Below are 19,059 nucleotides of genomic sequence, written 5' to 3'. Positions count from 1 at the left end.
CTGTTCAGCGGTGCTTTGCCATGGCGGTCTCTGCCCTGTTCAGCGGTGCTTTGCCATGGCGGTTCTGGACTGTCCAGCAGTGCTTTGCCATGGCAGTTCAGGACTGTTCAGCGGTGCTTTGCCATGGCGGTCTTTGCCCTGTTCAGCGGTGCTTTGCCATGGCGGTCTTTGCCCTGTTCAGCGGTGCTTTGCCATGGCGGTTCTGGACTGTTCAGCGGTGCTTTGCCATGGTGGTTCAGGACTGTTCAGCGGTGCTTTGCCATGGCGGTCTTTGCCCTGTTCAGCGGTGCTTTGCCATGGCGGTTCAGGACTGTTCAGCGGTGCTTTGCCATGGCGGTCTTTGCCCTGTTCAGCGGTGCTTTGCCATGGCGGTTCTGGACTGTTCAGCGGTGCTTTGACATTGAGGTTCAGGACTGTTCAGCGGTGCTTTGCCATGGCAGTTCTGATACGGACATTGGTGTGTGGCATGACGATCTCTACACTGGACACTGGTGTGTGGCATGACGATCTCCACACTGGACATTGGTGTGTGGCATGACGATCTCGACACTGGACATTGGTGTGTGGCATGACGTTCCATCATTGCCCAGTGGGGCTGTGGCATCCTGGCCCCTCCTGGGCTGTGACTCCGGCGGTGGTTTCTGGACCAGTAACGATACTTGTGCCCTCCTGGGCTGTGACTCCAGCTGTGGTTTCTGGACCAGTAACGATACTTGGGCCCTCCTGGGCTGTGACTCCGGCGGTGGTTTCTGGACCAGTAACGATACTTGTGCCCTCCTGGGCTGTGACTCCAGCGGTGGTCTCCTGACCAGTGACAACGGTGCTGGCGGTTGTGTCTGGACCGCCGGAAATGATGGCGCACTTCTCCGCCGTGACACTCACAACAGGCTGGGCAGACTTCCTCTGGACCTTCCCCACCTTTGTTGGAGCTACAGCTGGCTCACCAATCCCCTTCGATCCCATGTCACTTGTTGTCCCACCAGGGGTCTTGAGACGGTCCCGTCGTCCACTTTCCATTTTCAGAGCCTTTACAGGGGGTGGGCTGCCAGTGCCTTGGCTCCGGGTCCTACTGCCTGCCCTGGTGGACGGTGCACTCCAAAAACCTGGAACACGCACCACTGGTACTGGAGGCTTTTTGGCTGAGGCGCTACGATGGGACTGATGAATTGGAGAGGGGGGGTTGGGGCAAAAAGGTCAATTTGACAGAGGGACAGTTTCTGACGAACACTGGGATGGGTAGCTGGAGGGGGTCTGGGAGTGGAGGAAGAGGAGGTGGTTGTAGGAGGTGTCACTTTAGCTGTTTTGGGTGAAGGTGCAGGTACTGGAGGCTGTTGTGAGGTGGATGGATGTTGGGTGAGTGATTGCCGGCGTTTGTGTACTTTGGGTGGGGGCGTCACAGACACACTGGGAGAGGACACAGGGGACGTGTAAATGGGAGTGGAGGTGGTGAGTGCAGGTGAGCGGCTTGTGGTTCTGGGTGTCCTGGTGCGAGTCCTAGTGCCTGTAGATGTGGTGCATGCAGGTGTGTGTATAGACGAGACTGGGAGGGAGGAGGGAGAAGAGGAGGAGGGGGACGCAGTGGAGACAGTGGATGTTGCTGTGTCTGTATGTGGGTGAGGCTTGCGTGAGTGCCTGTGGTGTGTGTGGTGCTTATGTTTGCTTAAGCTACTTGTGTGTGCTTGGGATGGGCTGGGGTACAGGAGACTGGGTCTGGGTGGAGGAAGTTGGAGGGGGGAGGCTAGACACAGGGACAATGGCTGCCATCAGTGCTGAGGCCAGAGATTGCAGGGTTCGCTGAAGGACAGCCTGACCAGAATGAATGCCCTCCAGGATTGCATTACCGTGTTGCAACTCTCGTTCTACACCCTGGATGGCATTCACAATGGTAGACTGCCCAACAGTGAGTGACCTGAGGAGGTCAATGGCCTCCTCACTGAGGGCAGCAGGGGTGACTGGGGCAGGGCCTGAGGTGCCTGGGGCGAAGGTGATGCCCACCCTCCTGGGTGAGCGGGCACAGGGCGAACGGTGAGGGGCTGCTGGGAGGGCGGTGCTGGTAGGGGAGGTGGCAGCTGTACCTGTAGAAGTGGGGCGCACAGATGGTGCCGCCACCACAGGGGAGCTCCCATCGGCGGACGAGTCTGTGTCGCTGCTTGGTGATCCGGTGGCCGACGTGAAGCTCCCCTCGCCCTCCGTCCCACTGGTGCATTCAGAGTCTGTGGTGTGGCCCTCCATGGCCATGTGGGATGCAGCTCCCTCGTGCTCCGGTGCCACTGTACCTTCGCCTGATGATGCTGATGGACAAAAGGACAGGGAGAGCAGGAAAAGGGGGCGGAGACAGAAGAAAGAGAGTTTTAGTGCATGGCATGCCGCTATCGTTGGTGGACAAGACAGACGCAGCAGCCCCCTGCATTACGCCGTGCTCCTGACCTCTGCACTTGCAATTTCTGAGACATGGCCTACATGGCAATGGTGGAAATCTGCACACATGGATGCCACAGGGGCAACTATACCTCAACTTGCCACTCTGCTGAGGTGGGGTTGAGTGCCACATGGCCTACATTACGGAGGGGCCTTGCCTACCTAACTCGCCCTGGCCTAGGGACACCCACAGTCCACCTCCCCCACCCAGACCCCTCCACTGCACGCAAAGTCCGCAGAATGAGGTTGTACTCACCCCCTTGTGTATGCTGTGATGTCCTCAAGCGCCCATCCAACTCCGGGTAGGCCACCGCCAGGATCCGGAACATCAGGGGGGTCATGGTGCGACGGACACCCCTCCCACGTTGGGAGTCCATCCCCAGCTGAGCATCCGCCGTCTTCTTGCTGCAGCGGCGAATGTCCTCCCATCTCTTACGGCAGTGGGTGCCCCGTCTCTGGTGGGCCCCCAGGGTCCGGACCTCCTTGGTGATGGGACGCCAAATGTCCCTCTTCTGGTGGGCGCTGACCTACATGACATGCACAAGGAAAGAGGAACAGTCATTACCAACTGCACCGTCAATGTGAGTGGCCCCCTCCCTACTCTGCCCATGTGGCCCATTCATTCCCATGCATAACTGATCTATGTACTCTGCCCCCTTCCCTCTTTCAACCAGCCCTCTTCACCCAGGCCTAGCCCATACAACATGCTCCTTGTGTACTAACCTGTTGGTCTGGAGGACCGTAGAGTAGCGTGTACTGGGGGAGGACCCCATCCACAAGTTTCTCCAACTCCTGTGCAGTGAAGGCAGGGGCCCTTTCCCCAGACGCAGCAGCCATCATCGCTTCCAGACCGAGGTCACAGCAGCACTAGCAGTGTAGGTCCTCTCCTGTCGAAGGTCAGGTATCTAGTGATTGAACAGATAGAAAATGGCGGTGACGTCCGCGGCGGTGACGTCCGCGGCGGTGCGCATCATCACCGCCGGCGCACCTGTTCATTGGCTCCTGGGACCCATAGGGTCCAATGTTAACCAATGCAGTATTGCGCTGCGGTCTACAACCGCCTACCGCGACGGTGTGCAACGCCAGCGCAGTTACCCCACAATCACATTGTTCCAGTTTAGAGGTCAGGCAGCCGCCATTTCAGGGGCCCACATTGCTTAATTTACTACTGCGTCACGCATAGCTAGGCCTATACTCAACACACATACAGGAAGGGCTTTTGTCTGGTGTAGTCTTGTGTGTAACTGTGGGTACATACCTGGAGGAATAATGACTGGTTCTTCGCTGTTGTCCTTCTTAGGCACCGTTAGCTGGGACATATGAGAAGATGGCGGAATCCTCCGGTGTACCGACCGCTGGTGGATCTGTTGACAATGGAAGAAAGACATATCATCGTCACCAACCGGTTTGACCGTACCACAATCCAGTAACTATGTACCCAGTTGGAGCCAGACCTGATGTAACCGATCCGCCATCCGACTGGAATCCCCCCTGACGTGCAGGTGCTGTCAGTGCTCCATTTCCTTGCAAGTGGGTCTTTTTAGACAACAGTGGCCATGGCATCAGGGATGTCCCAGCCTATGTTTTCCAACGTGTTGTCCAGAGTGTTGTCTGCCCTGCTGAAACACGTAAGGAGATACATCATTTTCCCTGAGGTGGAGGATTTGCCTACAGTGAAAGGTGACTTCTATGCCCTTGGACATATCCCAAACGTCATAGGTGCTATTGATGGGACCCATGTAGCTCTGGTCCCCCCGCAGGAGTGAACAGGTGTACAGGAACAGGAAGAATTATCATTCGATGAATGTCCAGATGGTCTGTTTGGCAGACCAGTACATCTCGCAGGTAAATGCAATGTTCCCTGGCTCTGTGCTTGACGCCTACATCCTGCGGAATAGCAGCATCCCTGATATGATGGGTCAACTCCAGAGGCACCGTGTATGGCTATTGGGGGACTCTGGTTACCCCAACCTGTCCTGGCTATTGACCCCAGTGAGGAATCCCAGGACCAGGGCAGAGGAACGGTACAATGATGCCCATGGGCGGACTATGAGGGTTATCGAACGCACCTTCGGTCTACTTAAGGCCAGGTTCAGGTGCCTCCATATGACAGGTGGATCCCTACTCTACTCACCGAAGAAGGTGTGCGACATCATCGCCTGCTCAATGCTCCATAATTTAGCATTGCGACGCCAGGTGCCTTTTCTGCAGGAGGATGATCCAGATGACGGTGGTGTGGCAGCTGTGGAGCCTGGAGAGCGAGTGGACAGTGATGAGGATGAAGCTGAGGATGAAGAAAACGACAACAGGGAGTCAGTCATACAGCAATATTTCCAGTGACACACAGGTGAGAACATTTTCTGGTTTAACATTACATTAACTTTCACACGTCTACCTCTATCCTGTACCTCCATTTCACTCACTATTTGTTACTTGAATTGTACCCTTCCATTTCAGTTTCATAGGTGTGTTTACCTACGTGTCAACTGCTTGCATCCTTGAAGGGCTTGTGATGTGTGACATTGGTATGTTAGCCTTACAATGGGTAACCCATTATGACACTGTAATTGATAATACAATGTTCCAAATCATAGACTGACTCCAGATTTGTTTGGCTTTCAAGGGTGTTTATTTAAGTGCAAAAAAAATCAGGGAAGGTTGTAAAATGGGGATGGGTGATGGTGGAGGAATGTCCATGGCAGAGTCCAGTCTATTAGTCTCACAGGTGCACTGCCCATATGGGCATAGGAAGTGGAGCTGGGGCAGTTCCAATCTGGACAGGGTGACAAAGTGGGACAGTGGGGGGACAATCAGGGTGGTCTTATTTCCTGGCGGTGGTCTTGTCATCTTGCTCTGTCCTGTTCCTGGATCTCAGGGCCCGCTTGCGTGGTGGTTGTCCGTCTGCAGGGGATGGGGTGCTGGTGTGTTGGTCCTGTGGCGGGGCGTCCTGTCCACTAGCGCCGGCGGAGGTGGTGGGCAGTTCGTCATCCTGGCTAGTGTCAGGGGCCCCTTGGAGTGCCACGGTGTCCCTCAAGGTCTTTTGAATGTCCGTCAGCACCCCTACGATGGTGCCCAGGGCGGAGCTGATGGTCCTGAGCTCCTCCCTGAACCCCAAATACAGTTCGTCCTGCAGACGAAGGGTCTGCTGCAACTCATCCAGGACCGTCGCCATCGTCTCCTGGGAGTGGTGGTATGCTCCCATGATGGTGGAGAGGGCCTCGTGGAGAGTTGGTTCCCTTGGCCTGTCCTTCCTCTGTCGCACAGCAGCCCTCCCAGTTCCCCTATGTTCCTGTACCTCCGTCCCCTGGACCGTGTGCCCACTACCACTGCCCCCAGGTCCCTGTTGTTGTTGGGGTGGTGGGTTAGCCTGGGTGCCCTGTAGTGGTGGACACACCGCTGATTGACCTGTCCTGGGTAGGTTTGAGCCCACTGGGTGGGTGCTGTGCTGGTGTTACCAGAGGGTGGCACCTCGGTGTTGGGCTGTGGCTGGGCAAGGGGAACCGACTGTCCTGAGGCCCACGATGGTCCGGGCTGGTCATCAGGATCCAGTAGGGCAGAGCTGCTGTTGTCACTGTGGGATTCTTCTGGGGGCGGTGTGGTGTTGTCTGGACCCTCTGGTGTGGTGACGTTCCTTCGGGTTCCTGCAGGGGTATAACAACATGATTATTGCATGTGTGTGTGTAATGGTGTGCAATGGGTGGGTGTTTGTGTACCCCACTGCAGGCATTCCTGTGTGGGGGCTTGTGTGGTGATGGTTGGGGGGGTCTTCTGGGTATGTGCAGTGGGCATGCTTTAGTGAGGGGTGCCCATAATTAGTTTTGTCATGCAGGGCTTGGTTTTGCGATGGGTGGTTGGTGTCATGGGTAGATTAGGGAGGATTTGGGGTGATAGGGGAGGGGGTGAGGGAGGGGGTGTGTGATAGCATGCAGGTAGGGTGGGGGATGTGATAGTTAAGAATTGACTTACCAGTGTCCCATCCTCCACCGACTCCTCCGAGGCCCTCAGGATGCAAGATGGTTAGGACTTGCTCCTCCCATGTTGTTAGTTGTGGGGGAGGAGGTGGGGTCCGCCGCCAGTCCGCTGCACTGCGATGTTTTGCCTGGAGACTGTGGAACGCACCTTCCCCCGTAGGTCGTTCCACCTCTTCCTGATGTCCTCCCTATTTCTTGAGTGCTGTCCCACGGTGTTGACCCTGTCGACTATTCTGCGCCATGGCTCCATCTTCCTGGCTATTGATGTGTGCTGTACCTGTGAGCCAAATAGCTGTGGCTCTACCTGTACGATTTCCTCCACCATGACCCTGAGCTCCTCCTCGGAGAAGTGGGGGTATCTTTGGCGTGCCATGGGGTGGTTTGTGTGATGTGTGGGGTGGTGTATGTGTTGATGAGTGTGGTGAGTGTAGTGGTATGTGGTGTTTTGTACGTGGGTGTAGTGTGGGTGATGGTGTTGTGTGCCTCTGTGTGATGGGGTTTTCAATAGCTGTGCTGTCTCTCTGGCCTTCTCTCAGAAATTCTGGTTGTAGGGGTTTGTGGGTGATGTGGGTGTGTGTTTTATATTGTGTTGGGTGTGTGGGAGTGTTGTTTGTATGTGTATCAGGTGTGTGTATTTGGAATTGTCCAATGTGGCGGTGTTTTGTATATGTGTGTGTATTTTGAGCGCAGCGGTGTGTACCGCCAATGGAATACCGCAGTTGAAAGACCGCTGCGTGGATTCGTGGGTCGTAATAGCATGGGCATGTTTCTGTTGGCATGGAGGTGGAGGATGTGTTTCCGCCAGTTTATCGCTGACCTTTGGTGTGGCAGACTTGTGTGGGTGTTTGAATTTCGGCGGATTCCGTGATGTGTGTCATAATAGCTGTGGCGGTCTACCGCGGCCGCGGCGGTGTATTGGCGGTCTTCTGCATGGCGGTAAGCGCCTTATACCGCCAATGTTGTAATGAGCGCCATAATCTATTTTTATAAATTGGTTTCGGATTTTTAAACTGTTTCCTGTGTTTTATTTAATTACTGTTTTGTGATATTTAAATGCTTTACACTCTGTCTCCTAAGTTAAGCCTTGACTCTCGTTGCCAAGCTACCAAGGGTTGAGCTGGGGTTAATTTACTGAGACCTAACTGGACCTTAGTGGAGGTTAGTGGCCTATTGCTAAGTGTAGGTACCTACCTGCCCTTACCAATAACCCATTTTCCAACACAGGCACACAACCACTCACTTTTCCATGCAATTACCCACACACTGACTTCATACACCCATACAGCCATTCATACAGCTACACAGTGACCTACACACCTAATACAATCTTCACCTATTCTCTCATACAGCCCGTGACTGAGCCACTCACACACCCATACACCCACTCGTACACCTGCTTACTCAGCAATACAGCTACACAGACACCCAGTCATACAGACATCCAGACACCTTGACAATGAGTCACTCACCCATACAACTACTTGTACACCCCCTCACTCACACATACAACAAATAACACTATACAGTCACTGATACAAGTACACACTTAACCATATATTCACTGACACACATTCAGTCACTGACACACCCACTAACTGGCCCACACAAATACTGACACAGCCTCTAACTCATCCAAAGAGCCACTCGCTCAGCCATTGAAGCACTCAGTAACTCACTTACCCCTACAACTACTGACAAAACCACTCACTCACAACCAGAACTATTCACAGGTCCAATTGTTTACCCCTACAGCTACCCAGAAACCCACTCACTCAGTAAAACAGCTACTGACAGTCAGTCACCCAACTGTACAGCCACTCACACAATCACTCACATACGAATGCAGGCACACACATATTCACTCATTTGACATACAATACAAATACTATCACTGATCAGTAGTTCTGGAAGAGTACTATTTAACCTATGCAACACCTTAGAATGTATCTTTAACTCACATAAACATTTTTTACATGCTTAGATGATGTCATGTGTCATTTGAGCTGCCATCAGTGGTTTCATCAGTGACATCACTGACCATGTCATGAGTTATGTAATAAGTGAGGTCATAAGCAGTGCATTTTGAGGGTGTCATTTATAGTTAGGGCTGGTAACTATAACTGCTGAATTTCTATGGTTTTGTGCAAGTAAATTCAGTACCTATCACGTCCCTGTAACCTTTGTTTTTTAAGTGAAAAAAATGTATATATTAGTCATAGTTAGCGAAAGTAACTATAACTCGTTTCCTGAGGTAACCATAACTTGCGCCCTCACCATGCAAAGTTTTTTCTTCAATAATTTTACTACAAACATTACATTGATATCAATGATATTATCAAAGATGTCATGAGTGTTGTAAGATGTGATATATTTGGCAGTGCATGGCAAGGAAGTCCCGGGGAGGTGAATGGTCCCCAGGGTCCAGTGAATCCATGAGACCACCCTAAGTATATCTAGTATGTTGCCCCGGGGATGTTGTGGTCCCCAAGGCCTGGGGAGGTCTGCACTTCCCCCATATATTTATTAATCATAGCCCCGAGAATGTGGCGGTCCCTGGGGTTTTTAAAAGCCCTAGGAGGGGGGCGCTGTCCACCCCTCTTCATTTATTATGCCAGACATGTCCCTGGGACCTGGCCGACCTGGGGGCCAAATTAATAAGAAGTATAGAAGACTGTGCTTTTTTAAAAACATTTTTGGCAAAATCAGCATATCCACCTGTGGATTTCAAAGATTTATTTTTTAAAAATATATACTTTTTAGCCTAGTGGGGCCTCAGGGGGACACCAGGACCAAGGCAAGAATATTAGGGTGTTCCTACCCTGCCCCCTCCTTGTTTTTTTCTTGGGAGTCAGCAGAAGCTGAGTCCCAAAATGGCTGTAAACATTTCCAGGTTGAAGTGTTGGTAGCCAATCTGATATCAGCAAGAGGACTGTTGGATCCATGGAGGATCCGAGTCCCTATATATCTATATTTGTTAACCTTTAATAACTCCAAAACTACTGAACGGATTTACACTAAATCACAAAACGCTGATATGCACACCAAGATCTAGCTTCCTGCCCAATTTGGTGTAATTCTATTCAGCGGTTCGGGCTGTAGTAGTGTCTAAGGACCCTATGGGAATTAACATGGGAAACACACTTTTTTTGACCCCCGCTTTTTCTCGTCTCCCCACTAGATGGATCATCCTGAAACTTTCCATGCACACATGTCGGACAGCCACCAATGAGGCGATCAAGCGCCATATGTTAACCTAGGTGGTCGGGCTGTGGTGGGACTGCCAGGACAACCAGCATCAGAGATCCCCGGGATCTGGCAGTTGCGACTGTCCTAATCTGCCAGCCTTTTCATGGCGGTAGCACTGCCACAAAAAGGATGGTGGAGAACAGGTGCAGGGGCTTTGCAGACAGTGAACATTGCGAGGGTGCTGGTGCACCCTGCATCCTACAGCATCGCCGCTGGCTCGATTACGAGCCGGAGACAATGCTGAAGGCTGTTTTCCACTAGGCCAGCGGGTGGAAACTCAGGTTTCATCCCACTGCATTTCCCAAATTAGCATACATTTTCATGCAAGTAACATATTCGCAGGGACATTATTTCCTCCAACCAGTGTCCAAGAAATACCTATGGAAAAAAATCATGTGTGATACCAACAAACCCTATTTTTCTGTTAAAGTGTATTTTCGCAAATTTGTTATATTTTGTGAAATTTCACAGGAAACAAGTTTTACCTTTGTGCCATACATGTTTTAGAGTTTAAGCAAAGAGAAAGTGTTTCCTTTCTTAGTTATCAGGTGTTCTATAGTGTTCTCGAACATACATTTTCAGTTTCATTACTGTTGTCTAAAACAATTATAGTGGATGCAGCATAATAGTTCCTTAGTCTGGAGTGATTATTTACCAGTAACTCATGACATGTACATTAAGTGAAAACTAGATCTCTGGACAGTCCACCATGGGTTTGTGTATGTAATATCTAATTAAATTCAGTTGGGAATTAGGTAACACGGGAAGAAAATCAACATTGACATTGTTCCTTTCTTCTTACTAAATTAATGTAACATGTGTTGAAGGGACCATATTCTTCTATACCACTCCAAAAAATGTTCAGAGTGGACTCGAGGCAAGGTTTCCAGAAAGACAGTGCACACATAAAGTAACACGTTTGTTGCAAAGTGGTAACTGGGGAATTCGGATTTAAATGCAATGTAAGGTAACAGTAAAACATTATGCGTACCCTTCAAAGCTTCCACGTTTGTGTCCTCCTGTTTGTAAGTCTTTTTAACATTGTGGATTCTGAAAGTAGACACGTAAAGATTAAGTAAAAGCCTGAACATTGACTGCCAAACACGAACACAATTCACTATTCCATTCATGATAACATATGCACTTACAAATTTTGATAATAGTTGAAATACCACATAAGGTGCAAGGATGTGAAGATCAAATAGCGGGAAAAATCACTTACCATTGTAACTTCTGTAAACCTTTTTATTTAGACTCGTTACATAATCTTTAGTGAACTTTCAGACATACAGCACAATGGCTTTGAGCTCCAGAATACACTGAGAATCAAAAAACTTCTAATGTGCGTAGTCTTAAATGCTGTATCTCTAACCTTTACTCAAAACACCATATTATCTTGGAAATAATGACCTTGTGACCATTAGCTGGTGACTGTTACAGATATCCCCCTGGTGCCAAGCTCTTTTATGTATGAGATAGCTTGCGCTTAACCCGTCAGACGTTTTTTTTCCACAAAATGTATACATGCCAAATGTGCTTGCTTTTTCCCCATCATCCTCTGGATTCTGTAGGTGTCCAAGGGTTGTAGATTCCCTTGGAAGGAACCAAGAAAATAGCCAAAACATAGCTACATTTTGTTTTTGTGGGAAAAAAGGAAAAGGTGCTGTGCTAGAAAGCTTATGCATTTAAAAAAAAAAAATGTGCTACACTTGGATCACCATCTCTCCAGGTTTCAGGAACAAGCAGAATTGTATCAAAACATTTTTTATCTCTGTCTTTGCATTATTCTAAGAGGCAATCATTTTTTCTAATTTTTTATGGTTTCGGCCTCCTTGCAAGTGTAAAAGCTGTGGGTAATCCAAGAAAGCTGTACATTTCTGAAAAGTAGACAAAATTATGAATTCAGCAAGAGCCACTTGCGCAGACCCCTTAGGGGTTTTCCCAAAAACTGTTACAATAATAAAAATGAGTAGAAAAACAGCCATTTGTGACAATGTGTCATGGTCTGCACGTCTCTTACCACTGCAGGCTGCAGTACTTGTAGGGGATGTGCATATGGCTGGGTCAAAACTGGGGTGGCATGGTGAGCAAAAGTACAATGGATTAAACCCCAACCCCCAGTCAAATATGCGACTGGATGTGAGTGTTTGCATTGTTCAGCACTCCGTCCATCATCCTTTTGTGTTGCTAAAGGTGTCCTATGTGGGAAAGGTATGCCCAGATGTGGGTCCTGTGCTCACTGTGCTACTGGAATGCAAGCTAGCCTGGCTGATCAAGGGTGATACCCTGAAACCGGTCCCAGTATGCTTGTTTCCGGTCCAGGGAGGACCTGGCCTGGCAGTTCGGGCTAGACTGTTCCCATGAGGAACAGGGTCAAGACTGATTTGCATATGGCTGTGTCCAAACTGGGGTGGCATGGTGAGCAAAAGAACGATTAATTAAACCCAGATCTGTCTCTGGGGGTGAGTGTTTGCATTGTTCAGCACTCCATCCATCATCCTTTTGTGTTGCTAAAGTTGCCCTAAGTGGGAAGGATATGCTCAGATGTGGGTTCTGTGCTCACTGTGCCACTGGATTCAAGCTAGCCTGGCTGATGAAGGGTGATACCCTGAAACAGGTCCCATGATCCTTGTTTCCGGTCCAGGGAGGACCTAGCCTGGCATTTCGGGCAGGATTGTTCCCATGAGGAACAGGGTCAAGACTGATGCACATATGGCTGGGTCCAAACTGGGGTGGCACAGTGAGCAAAAGAACAATGGATTAAACCCAGATCTGTGACTGGGGGTGAGTGTTTTGATTGTTCAGCACCCCGTCCATCATCCTTTTGTGGTACTTGGAAAGATGCCTGGTTTCTTACTGGTTCTGGACTGGCCACAATAAGGGTGACTCCTTTTAGTAACCACGGTGTTGCTGACTAGAAAAAACACCAAGGCAGACCATACCCTCCAGAAGGAGTCCCAGAGGAAAATCCCAAATAATGGGAAACAACCTCTACCACAGGAACTCATGAAAAAGAGGAAAAAACGATGAAAAAGGCAAGAAATAGAAATCAATTCCACAGGGAAAAAGCAGGAGCAAGTAGAAAACTGGAAACACAAGCGAGAATCACCACCAAGACGGAAGTGGTTGCAACGCAAGGAAGGAGTGAGCTGCAGTGCTTATATACCATGAAACAGGAAGTGACAAAACAGGAAGAACGTACGACACCAACTTGGATTGGGAAAGGCCATTTAGAAATGAATGAAAAAAACGAGCAAGTATAAAAGGAAAGGGAACAAGGCATGCTGGGAAGACAAACACCAAAGAAGAAGACAATATGGAAGACCAAGAATAAACAAGACATGAAGACAGAAGAAAAAGTAGAAAAACTAAGAAAAAAGAGAAAGGACCCAAGTAAGGTAAAGTGGGAATGGAAAGCCAATGAGGCTGCCAAGGGCCGGGGTGTGACCTGGAGCACAAAATGTGCCTCCTGGGCCGCACAGCAGCACAAAACTCCAAAAGAGCACCAAAAAACGGGTCGCCACGGTTCTGGAGTCCCAAAATGCAGTCTGCCGGGCACACCACAGTCCTAAAGAGGGATGCCGCGGTAGTCCACGGCGTCACACAATGTTTCCATCTGTAATTTTTGTCAAGATGGTTGATTCACAAAAGCAATATACCGCTGGTTGCAGTGGTATAATGGATCATGGTTCTTCAAGAGCATGCAATACTCAGAGCTAACAATTGTGCTGCACATTACAATGATTTTCCATTGTGCACAGACTACACAGCAATGCAAATGGTAAAATAAAAAGGATATAAAGGAAACCTAGCAGTTTCTGAAATGCATACAAGAAACTGAGTTTCAAAACACTGGTTGTGTTTTTAGACCTCTGAATTTGTGGTTACCCATTTTATAATTTGATTCAGAAGACATTTTGCAAATTATCTTCTTTATTGCACACCTGCTTAGATTTGGAAGTGAGAAATGTAGAAAAATGGAATTGCTAATAATAAATGTTCCACTACTCTGTGTTCCTACGCATATCTTGATAAAATGGTGATACATTTGTGTGGCTGGCCCTAGCTCCTGTGACATAAAAATGCTCCGATAAGCAACCTGAATACATTTCACCATTCAAAAATATTCACTTTTTTACAGTAAGGGTAGCTGTGGGATTTAGGCTTTAGCTCAGCCACTGCCCACGGAAACCTACCATGCCCAGATATTTAAAAAGATTAGACACCCAGGGGATTCGGGTGTGTTGTTCACAGAAGGTTTTCTTACCCAGTAGCCCATGCAAACCACACACTTTCACTAAAATCACAATTGTTTTTCAAATTTTTTTTAGGAAAAGTTATGGGATCCACAAATTTCTAATCATCCAGTGCTCTCATACATCTCCAGATAAAAAGGTACCCCGTTGTGTAGGTGGGCCTAGTGCCTCTTGTAGAAAAGAACATGGACATGTTTTTTCCACTCAAAACCTACCCTTTTTTGTGATGTGGGTAGCTGTGGATTTTGGGCCCTAGCTCAGCTGACACTCATGAAAAACTATGAAACCCAGATATTCCTGAAAGCTAGAGACCCAGGGGAGTCTAGATTCATGTGATGTGCATAGGTAGGTTTTTTTTACTCAGAAGCTTTTGCAAACCTCAATCTTGATTAAAAAGACACATTTTCTTTACATTTCAGTGATCAAACCAAAGACAGTGCAAATTCTTTGTATTAGTACTTCCATTGCCTTTGTTTTGATCCATTCCTGTTGCAGGCACTAGCCACACAAGTGGTTTAGTTCTGTATTGAGAAAAGAGGGGGGAATGCTGGGTGGTAAGCATTTTGTGGATCCCTGCAGACTCCAGAAGTTTGAATCACAAAAATACAAGGAAAGTATGTGATTTTACGTAAAGTTTGAGGTTTGTATGCATTGTGTGTAGGAATTCTTCTTGGTAACCATGCAAGGCACACCGCCCGAACTCCCCTTGGTATCTAGTTTTCAGAAATGTGTGGGTTTAGCAGGTTTCCCCGGGTACCGGCCAGCCCAAGCCCAAAAAGTGCAGCCATTCTGGATGGCAATTGGGAAGATATTGGGATTTAACATGTTTGTTGGTCCACATATAAAAACAATGCCAAAAAGAATCAACATTTCTGCTTGCTTGACCTTGGGAGGTAAATGCTTATATCCCCAAGGGAGTAGAAAGACTGTTGAATCTTTAGGGTGGGGCCTGATGTCAGGATGAGCCAGACTCCCACTCTATAATTTTATTAAAACTATTCCTGGTATCCAGTGGACTTTCTGCCTAAAACTGTGGTGCAAACTGGGTCAAACCACTCTGTGCTCCTCAAGGCATTGGCAGAAAAACTAGATTGATCTTGTACATGGGTTTATTGTCCAATGCCTAGATGGAACGCATGTGCTTTGCCCAAATGTAAAATCCCTGGTATTGAGTGTGCATCTCCAGGGAGAGTGGAGGGCTCAAGACTCTATTGCCCTTTCTTGGTTAGGGAATGATTTGATGCCAAGTAGGTAACTCCATCCTGTTGCTTGTTTTGGCACCATTATGACAGTCCCTGGTGTCTAGTGGCCTTTTTGCCCATAGGGTAAATTGAATGCCGACCTCTGCCTTCTGGGGGGCATAAAGATTAGTTTGTTCCCTTTGAGGTTGGGAGAATTGCCAAAGGCTAGTGTGGGATGTCCCTCTTTTTTCCAAAATGTAAAATCCAGGGTGTCTAGTCTGCATTCTGCCCCCACCATTTGTGGGGAAAACCCACAATCTGCCTTCCCAGGCTGACAAAGGCACTGTATGGCACCTTTGTGGGCTACAGGAAAGGCCCTATACTACACGTCTTTGTTTATTTTTCAATAATTACCAGTGGGAACAACCCCCCAATCTTCCTGGCAGGGGGACAAGACGACTGCAGTGCCCAATGGTGTGGAGCGAAATTACCCTATGCATTGGTGGGCTGCCCCTAACCTTTTAGTTTTTGTTTTGCTTTTTTTACATGGGGTCTAGTCAGCCTCCTACCTCGAGGGGCAGATTGGGGGCAATTTCACTCTACTCCAATGGGAACAGAAAGATTGTAATACCATTTTTGAGATGGCGGTTATAGAACTGTGCTTCCACATGTCTCTGGTGTCTAGTGGGTTTTCAGTCCTCCAAGAAGGGCAGATTGGGGGTAGTGACATCTTTCAACTCCCCAGGAGAGGCACCAAGATTATCACACCCTTTTTTATAGCGGGGTCATGGTCCTATACATGGTGGAATGTCTCCTCACCTTTTCAATTTTTTCATGTTGTCTACTTTCCCAGAGGCAGATTGTGGATGCATATTGGGGAAAACTATCAATAAATTCGGTGGGGGCATGGTGATGTGCATGTTGGGCTACCCCAACACCTTTGTTCTATTTATTTATTTATTTATTTACATTTCTGTGGTGTCTAGTGGGCTTTCTGGCACTTTTGGAGGGCAGATTGGGGACAAATACTTCAATCTGCCCTTCAGGGAGGACAGTAAAACTGTAAGGCCCTTTTCCCTGTGGGGTTATGGCCTGGTCCAATGTGGGCAACCTCTAACCCTTTGTTAAAACAAAAAAAAAATCCTTGGTGTTTAGTAAGCCTTCTGTCTTCCGGAGAAAGCTGGTTTGGGACAAAAACCCCATTATATACCTAAATGGGGTAGGGGGAACACTGTAGTAACCTTATGGTTGGTGGAACACTGACCAGTGCATATTTGGTTAAATTTCTTGATGTTTTGTGAGGTTTCTGCTCTGTGGGGGGAACCAGATAGGGGTAAACACCACTACTAGCCACCCACTGGGGGCTAAAGGACTGTCACTGTTAGGAGCACCGGCCTGAAAAATCCCTGGTGTATTGGTGCTTTGCATGGAAAAGGAGTTATCACTGGAAAGCTGAATTTTTCAGCCCTGCTAATAAAGGGATTGTGTCACTGATGTAACTGCATCACAGGCAGAAATGTCTCAACCACTTGGGCATGTGGATAACAGGACTGCCACACAATAAAACTAAAATTAAAAAGAAACAAACAGAATTAAACTATACCTTGTGCCATGAAATAACTATAAGTCATGCCGCACCATTAACAGTGTTGCCATAGATTATGTAATTTCAGATGTCATCAGTGATATTATCCATGCTGTCATAGAACTTGTAAGTAGAGATGTAATATATGAGTGTATAAACAGTGCATTTCAAGGGTGAAAGTTATAGGTGGTCATTACAACCCTGGCGGACGGTGTAAAAGGTGGGGTAATACCGCAAACAGGCCGACGGACAAAAAAAGGGAATTATGACCCTGGTGGAAACCGCCAACAAAGACAGCCACTTTAACACACCGCCCGCCACAGCGGTACAGACAAGCAGCGCGGCGGTCACTACCAACAGACAGGCGGAAGACAATGTACCGCCCACACCATTACAACCCGCCAATCCGCCACCTTTTCCGGGGCGGATTCACTGTGGTTAAAAACACGGTGAAAACAGCTTTTGCTATAGGAAAACGCTCACCTCAACACATCCCACGAGGAACGGCGACTCCATGGACCGGGAACTCCAAATACTTCCTGCCCTTGTCTTTCTGCTCATTTACGACCAACAGCGACGTAGGCGCAGAAGATACCGGTGAGTACTGCATCTACGACACGGGGGAGGCAAAAGTTAGGGGGACACCCACCAAACAACCCCACCTTCGCATATTACAACATACACACCAATGCTGTCAAAAAATATCACATTAACAACCCACAATCCCCCCGGAAGAATGCAAACACAAAGCGAATTTCGGTCAAATATTGTAATGTGCCAATACACATGTCATTAAAAAATATACAGATATATATCTCAAATTCACTCATAATTATATATACAATACAAGAAGTAGTGCAGATATGTACACAACAATGTCCGTGCACCAACAGTCCAAAAATGCATGGGCGAGGCCCACAATAGATACCTGACCAAAATCCGAGAGAACACTGCCGGGGCATCAGATAGAAACACTACAGGCACCTCAGGGGGAAGGGAAGTGGGGGCACCTCAGCCACATGAATGCGGAGACAGATCCACGACGGGGCTCCCTGCCCATTGATGTATCCTGGGGAGTGCAAAGCCACAGTCTCACAAGTCTCTACAGTGGGTGGGTTGCCCACTGTGCCATCCTGGGGAATGCAAAGCCACAGTCTCACAAGTCTCTACAGTGGGTGGGTTGCCCACTGTGCTATCCTGGGGAGTGCAAAGCCACAGTCTCTCAAGTAGATGCAGGTCTCCACTAGTGCTGGAGGGGGACTGGTGACCAGACTGGATGAGTCTCCCCTTGAAAGTTCCTGTCCTGTCACTGTCCCAGCTGCACATGGGATAAGGATGCATGATGTGGCGGTCCATTCATTCCTACACGGTGCATGCCCTGTTCAGCGGTGCTTTGCCATGGCGGTCTTTGTCCTGTTCAGCGGTGCTTTGACATGGCGGTTCTGGACTGTTCAGCGGTGCCATGCCATGGCGGTCTTTGCCCTGTTCAGCGGTGCTTTGACATGGCGGTTCTGGACTGTTCAGCGGTGCTTTGCCATGGCGGTCTTTGCCCTGTTCAGCGGTGCTTTGACATGGCGGTTCTGGACTGTTCAACGGTGCTTTGCCATGTCGGTCTTTGCCCTGTTCAGCGGTGCTTTGACATGGCGGTTCTGGACTGTTCAGCGGTGCTTTGCCATGGTGGTCTTTGCCCTGTTCAGCGGTGCTTTGACATGGCGGTTCTGGACTGTTCAGCGGTGCCTTGCCATGGCGGTCTTTGCCCTGTTCAGCGGTGCTTTGACATGGCGGTTCTGGACTGTTCAGCGGTGCTTTGACATGGCTGTCTTTGCCCTGTTCAGCGGTGCTTTGACATGGCGGTTCTGGACTGTTCAGCGGTGCTTTGACATGGCGGTTCTGATACTGACATTGGTGTGTGGCATGATGATCTCCACACTAGACATTGGTGTGTGGCATGACGATCTCCAAACTGGACATTGGTGTGTGGCATGACGATCTCCACACTGGACATTGGTGTGTGGCATGACAATCTCCACACTGGACATTGGTGTGTGGCATGATGTTCCATCATTGGGCAGCGGGGCTGTGGCATCCTGGCCCCTCCTGGGCTGTGACTCTGGCGGTGGTCTCTGGACCAGTGACGATACTTGGGCCCTCCTGGGGACTGACTCCGGTGGTGGTCTCTGGACCAGTAACGATACTTGGGCCCTCCTGGGGACTGACTCCGGCGGTGGTCTCCTGACCAGTAACGATACTTGGGCCCTCCTGGGGACTGACTCCGGCGGTGGTCTCTGGACCAGTGACGATACTTGGGCCTTCCTGGGGACTGACTCCGGCGGTGGTCTCCTGACCAGTAACGATAGTTGGGCCCTCCTGGGGATTGACTCCGGCGGTGGTCTCTGGACCAG

General features: G+C 49.0%; 1 protein-coding gene across 1 annotated transcript in view; it reads right to left on the bottom strand.

Moving 5' to 3' along the window:
* LOC138245863 (ATP-binding cassette sub-family A member 9-like) overlaps positions 1-19,059 on the bottom strand; it is a 2,236,336-nt gene that overhangs the window by 1,765,086 nt on the left and 452,191 nt on the right. Inside the window, exon 11 of the mRNA XM_069199841.1 lies at positions 10,627-10,685. Coding sequence (XP_069055942.1) covers positions 10,627-10,685 — 59 coding nt within the window. The remainder of the gene's footprint in view (positions 1-10,626; positions 10,686-19,059) is intronic.

Source organism: Pleurodeles waltl, chromosome 7 (genome assembly GCF_031143425.1).
Source record: "Pleurodeles waltl isolate 20211129_DDA chromosome 7, aPleWal1.hap1.20221129, whole genome shotgun sequence".
In the NCBI taxonomy this organism is placed as follows: Eukaryota; Metazoa; Chordata; class Amphibia; order Caudata; family Salamandridae; genus Pleurodeles; species Pleurodeles waltl.
The sequence above is the reverse complement of the archived record's forward strand: the minus strand, read 5'-3'. Positions and strand labels throughout refer to the sequence as shown.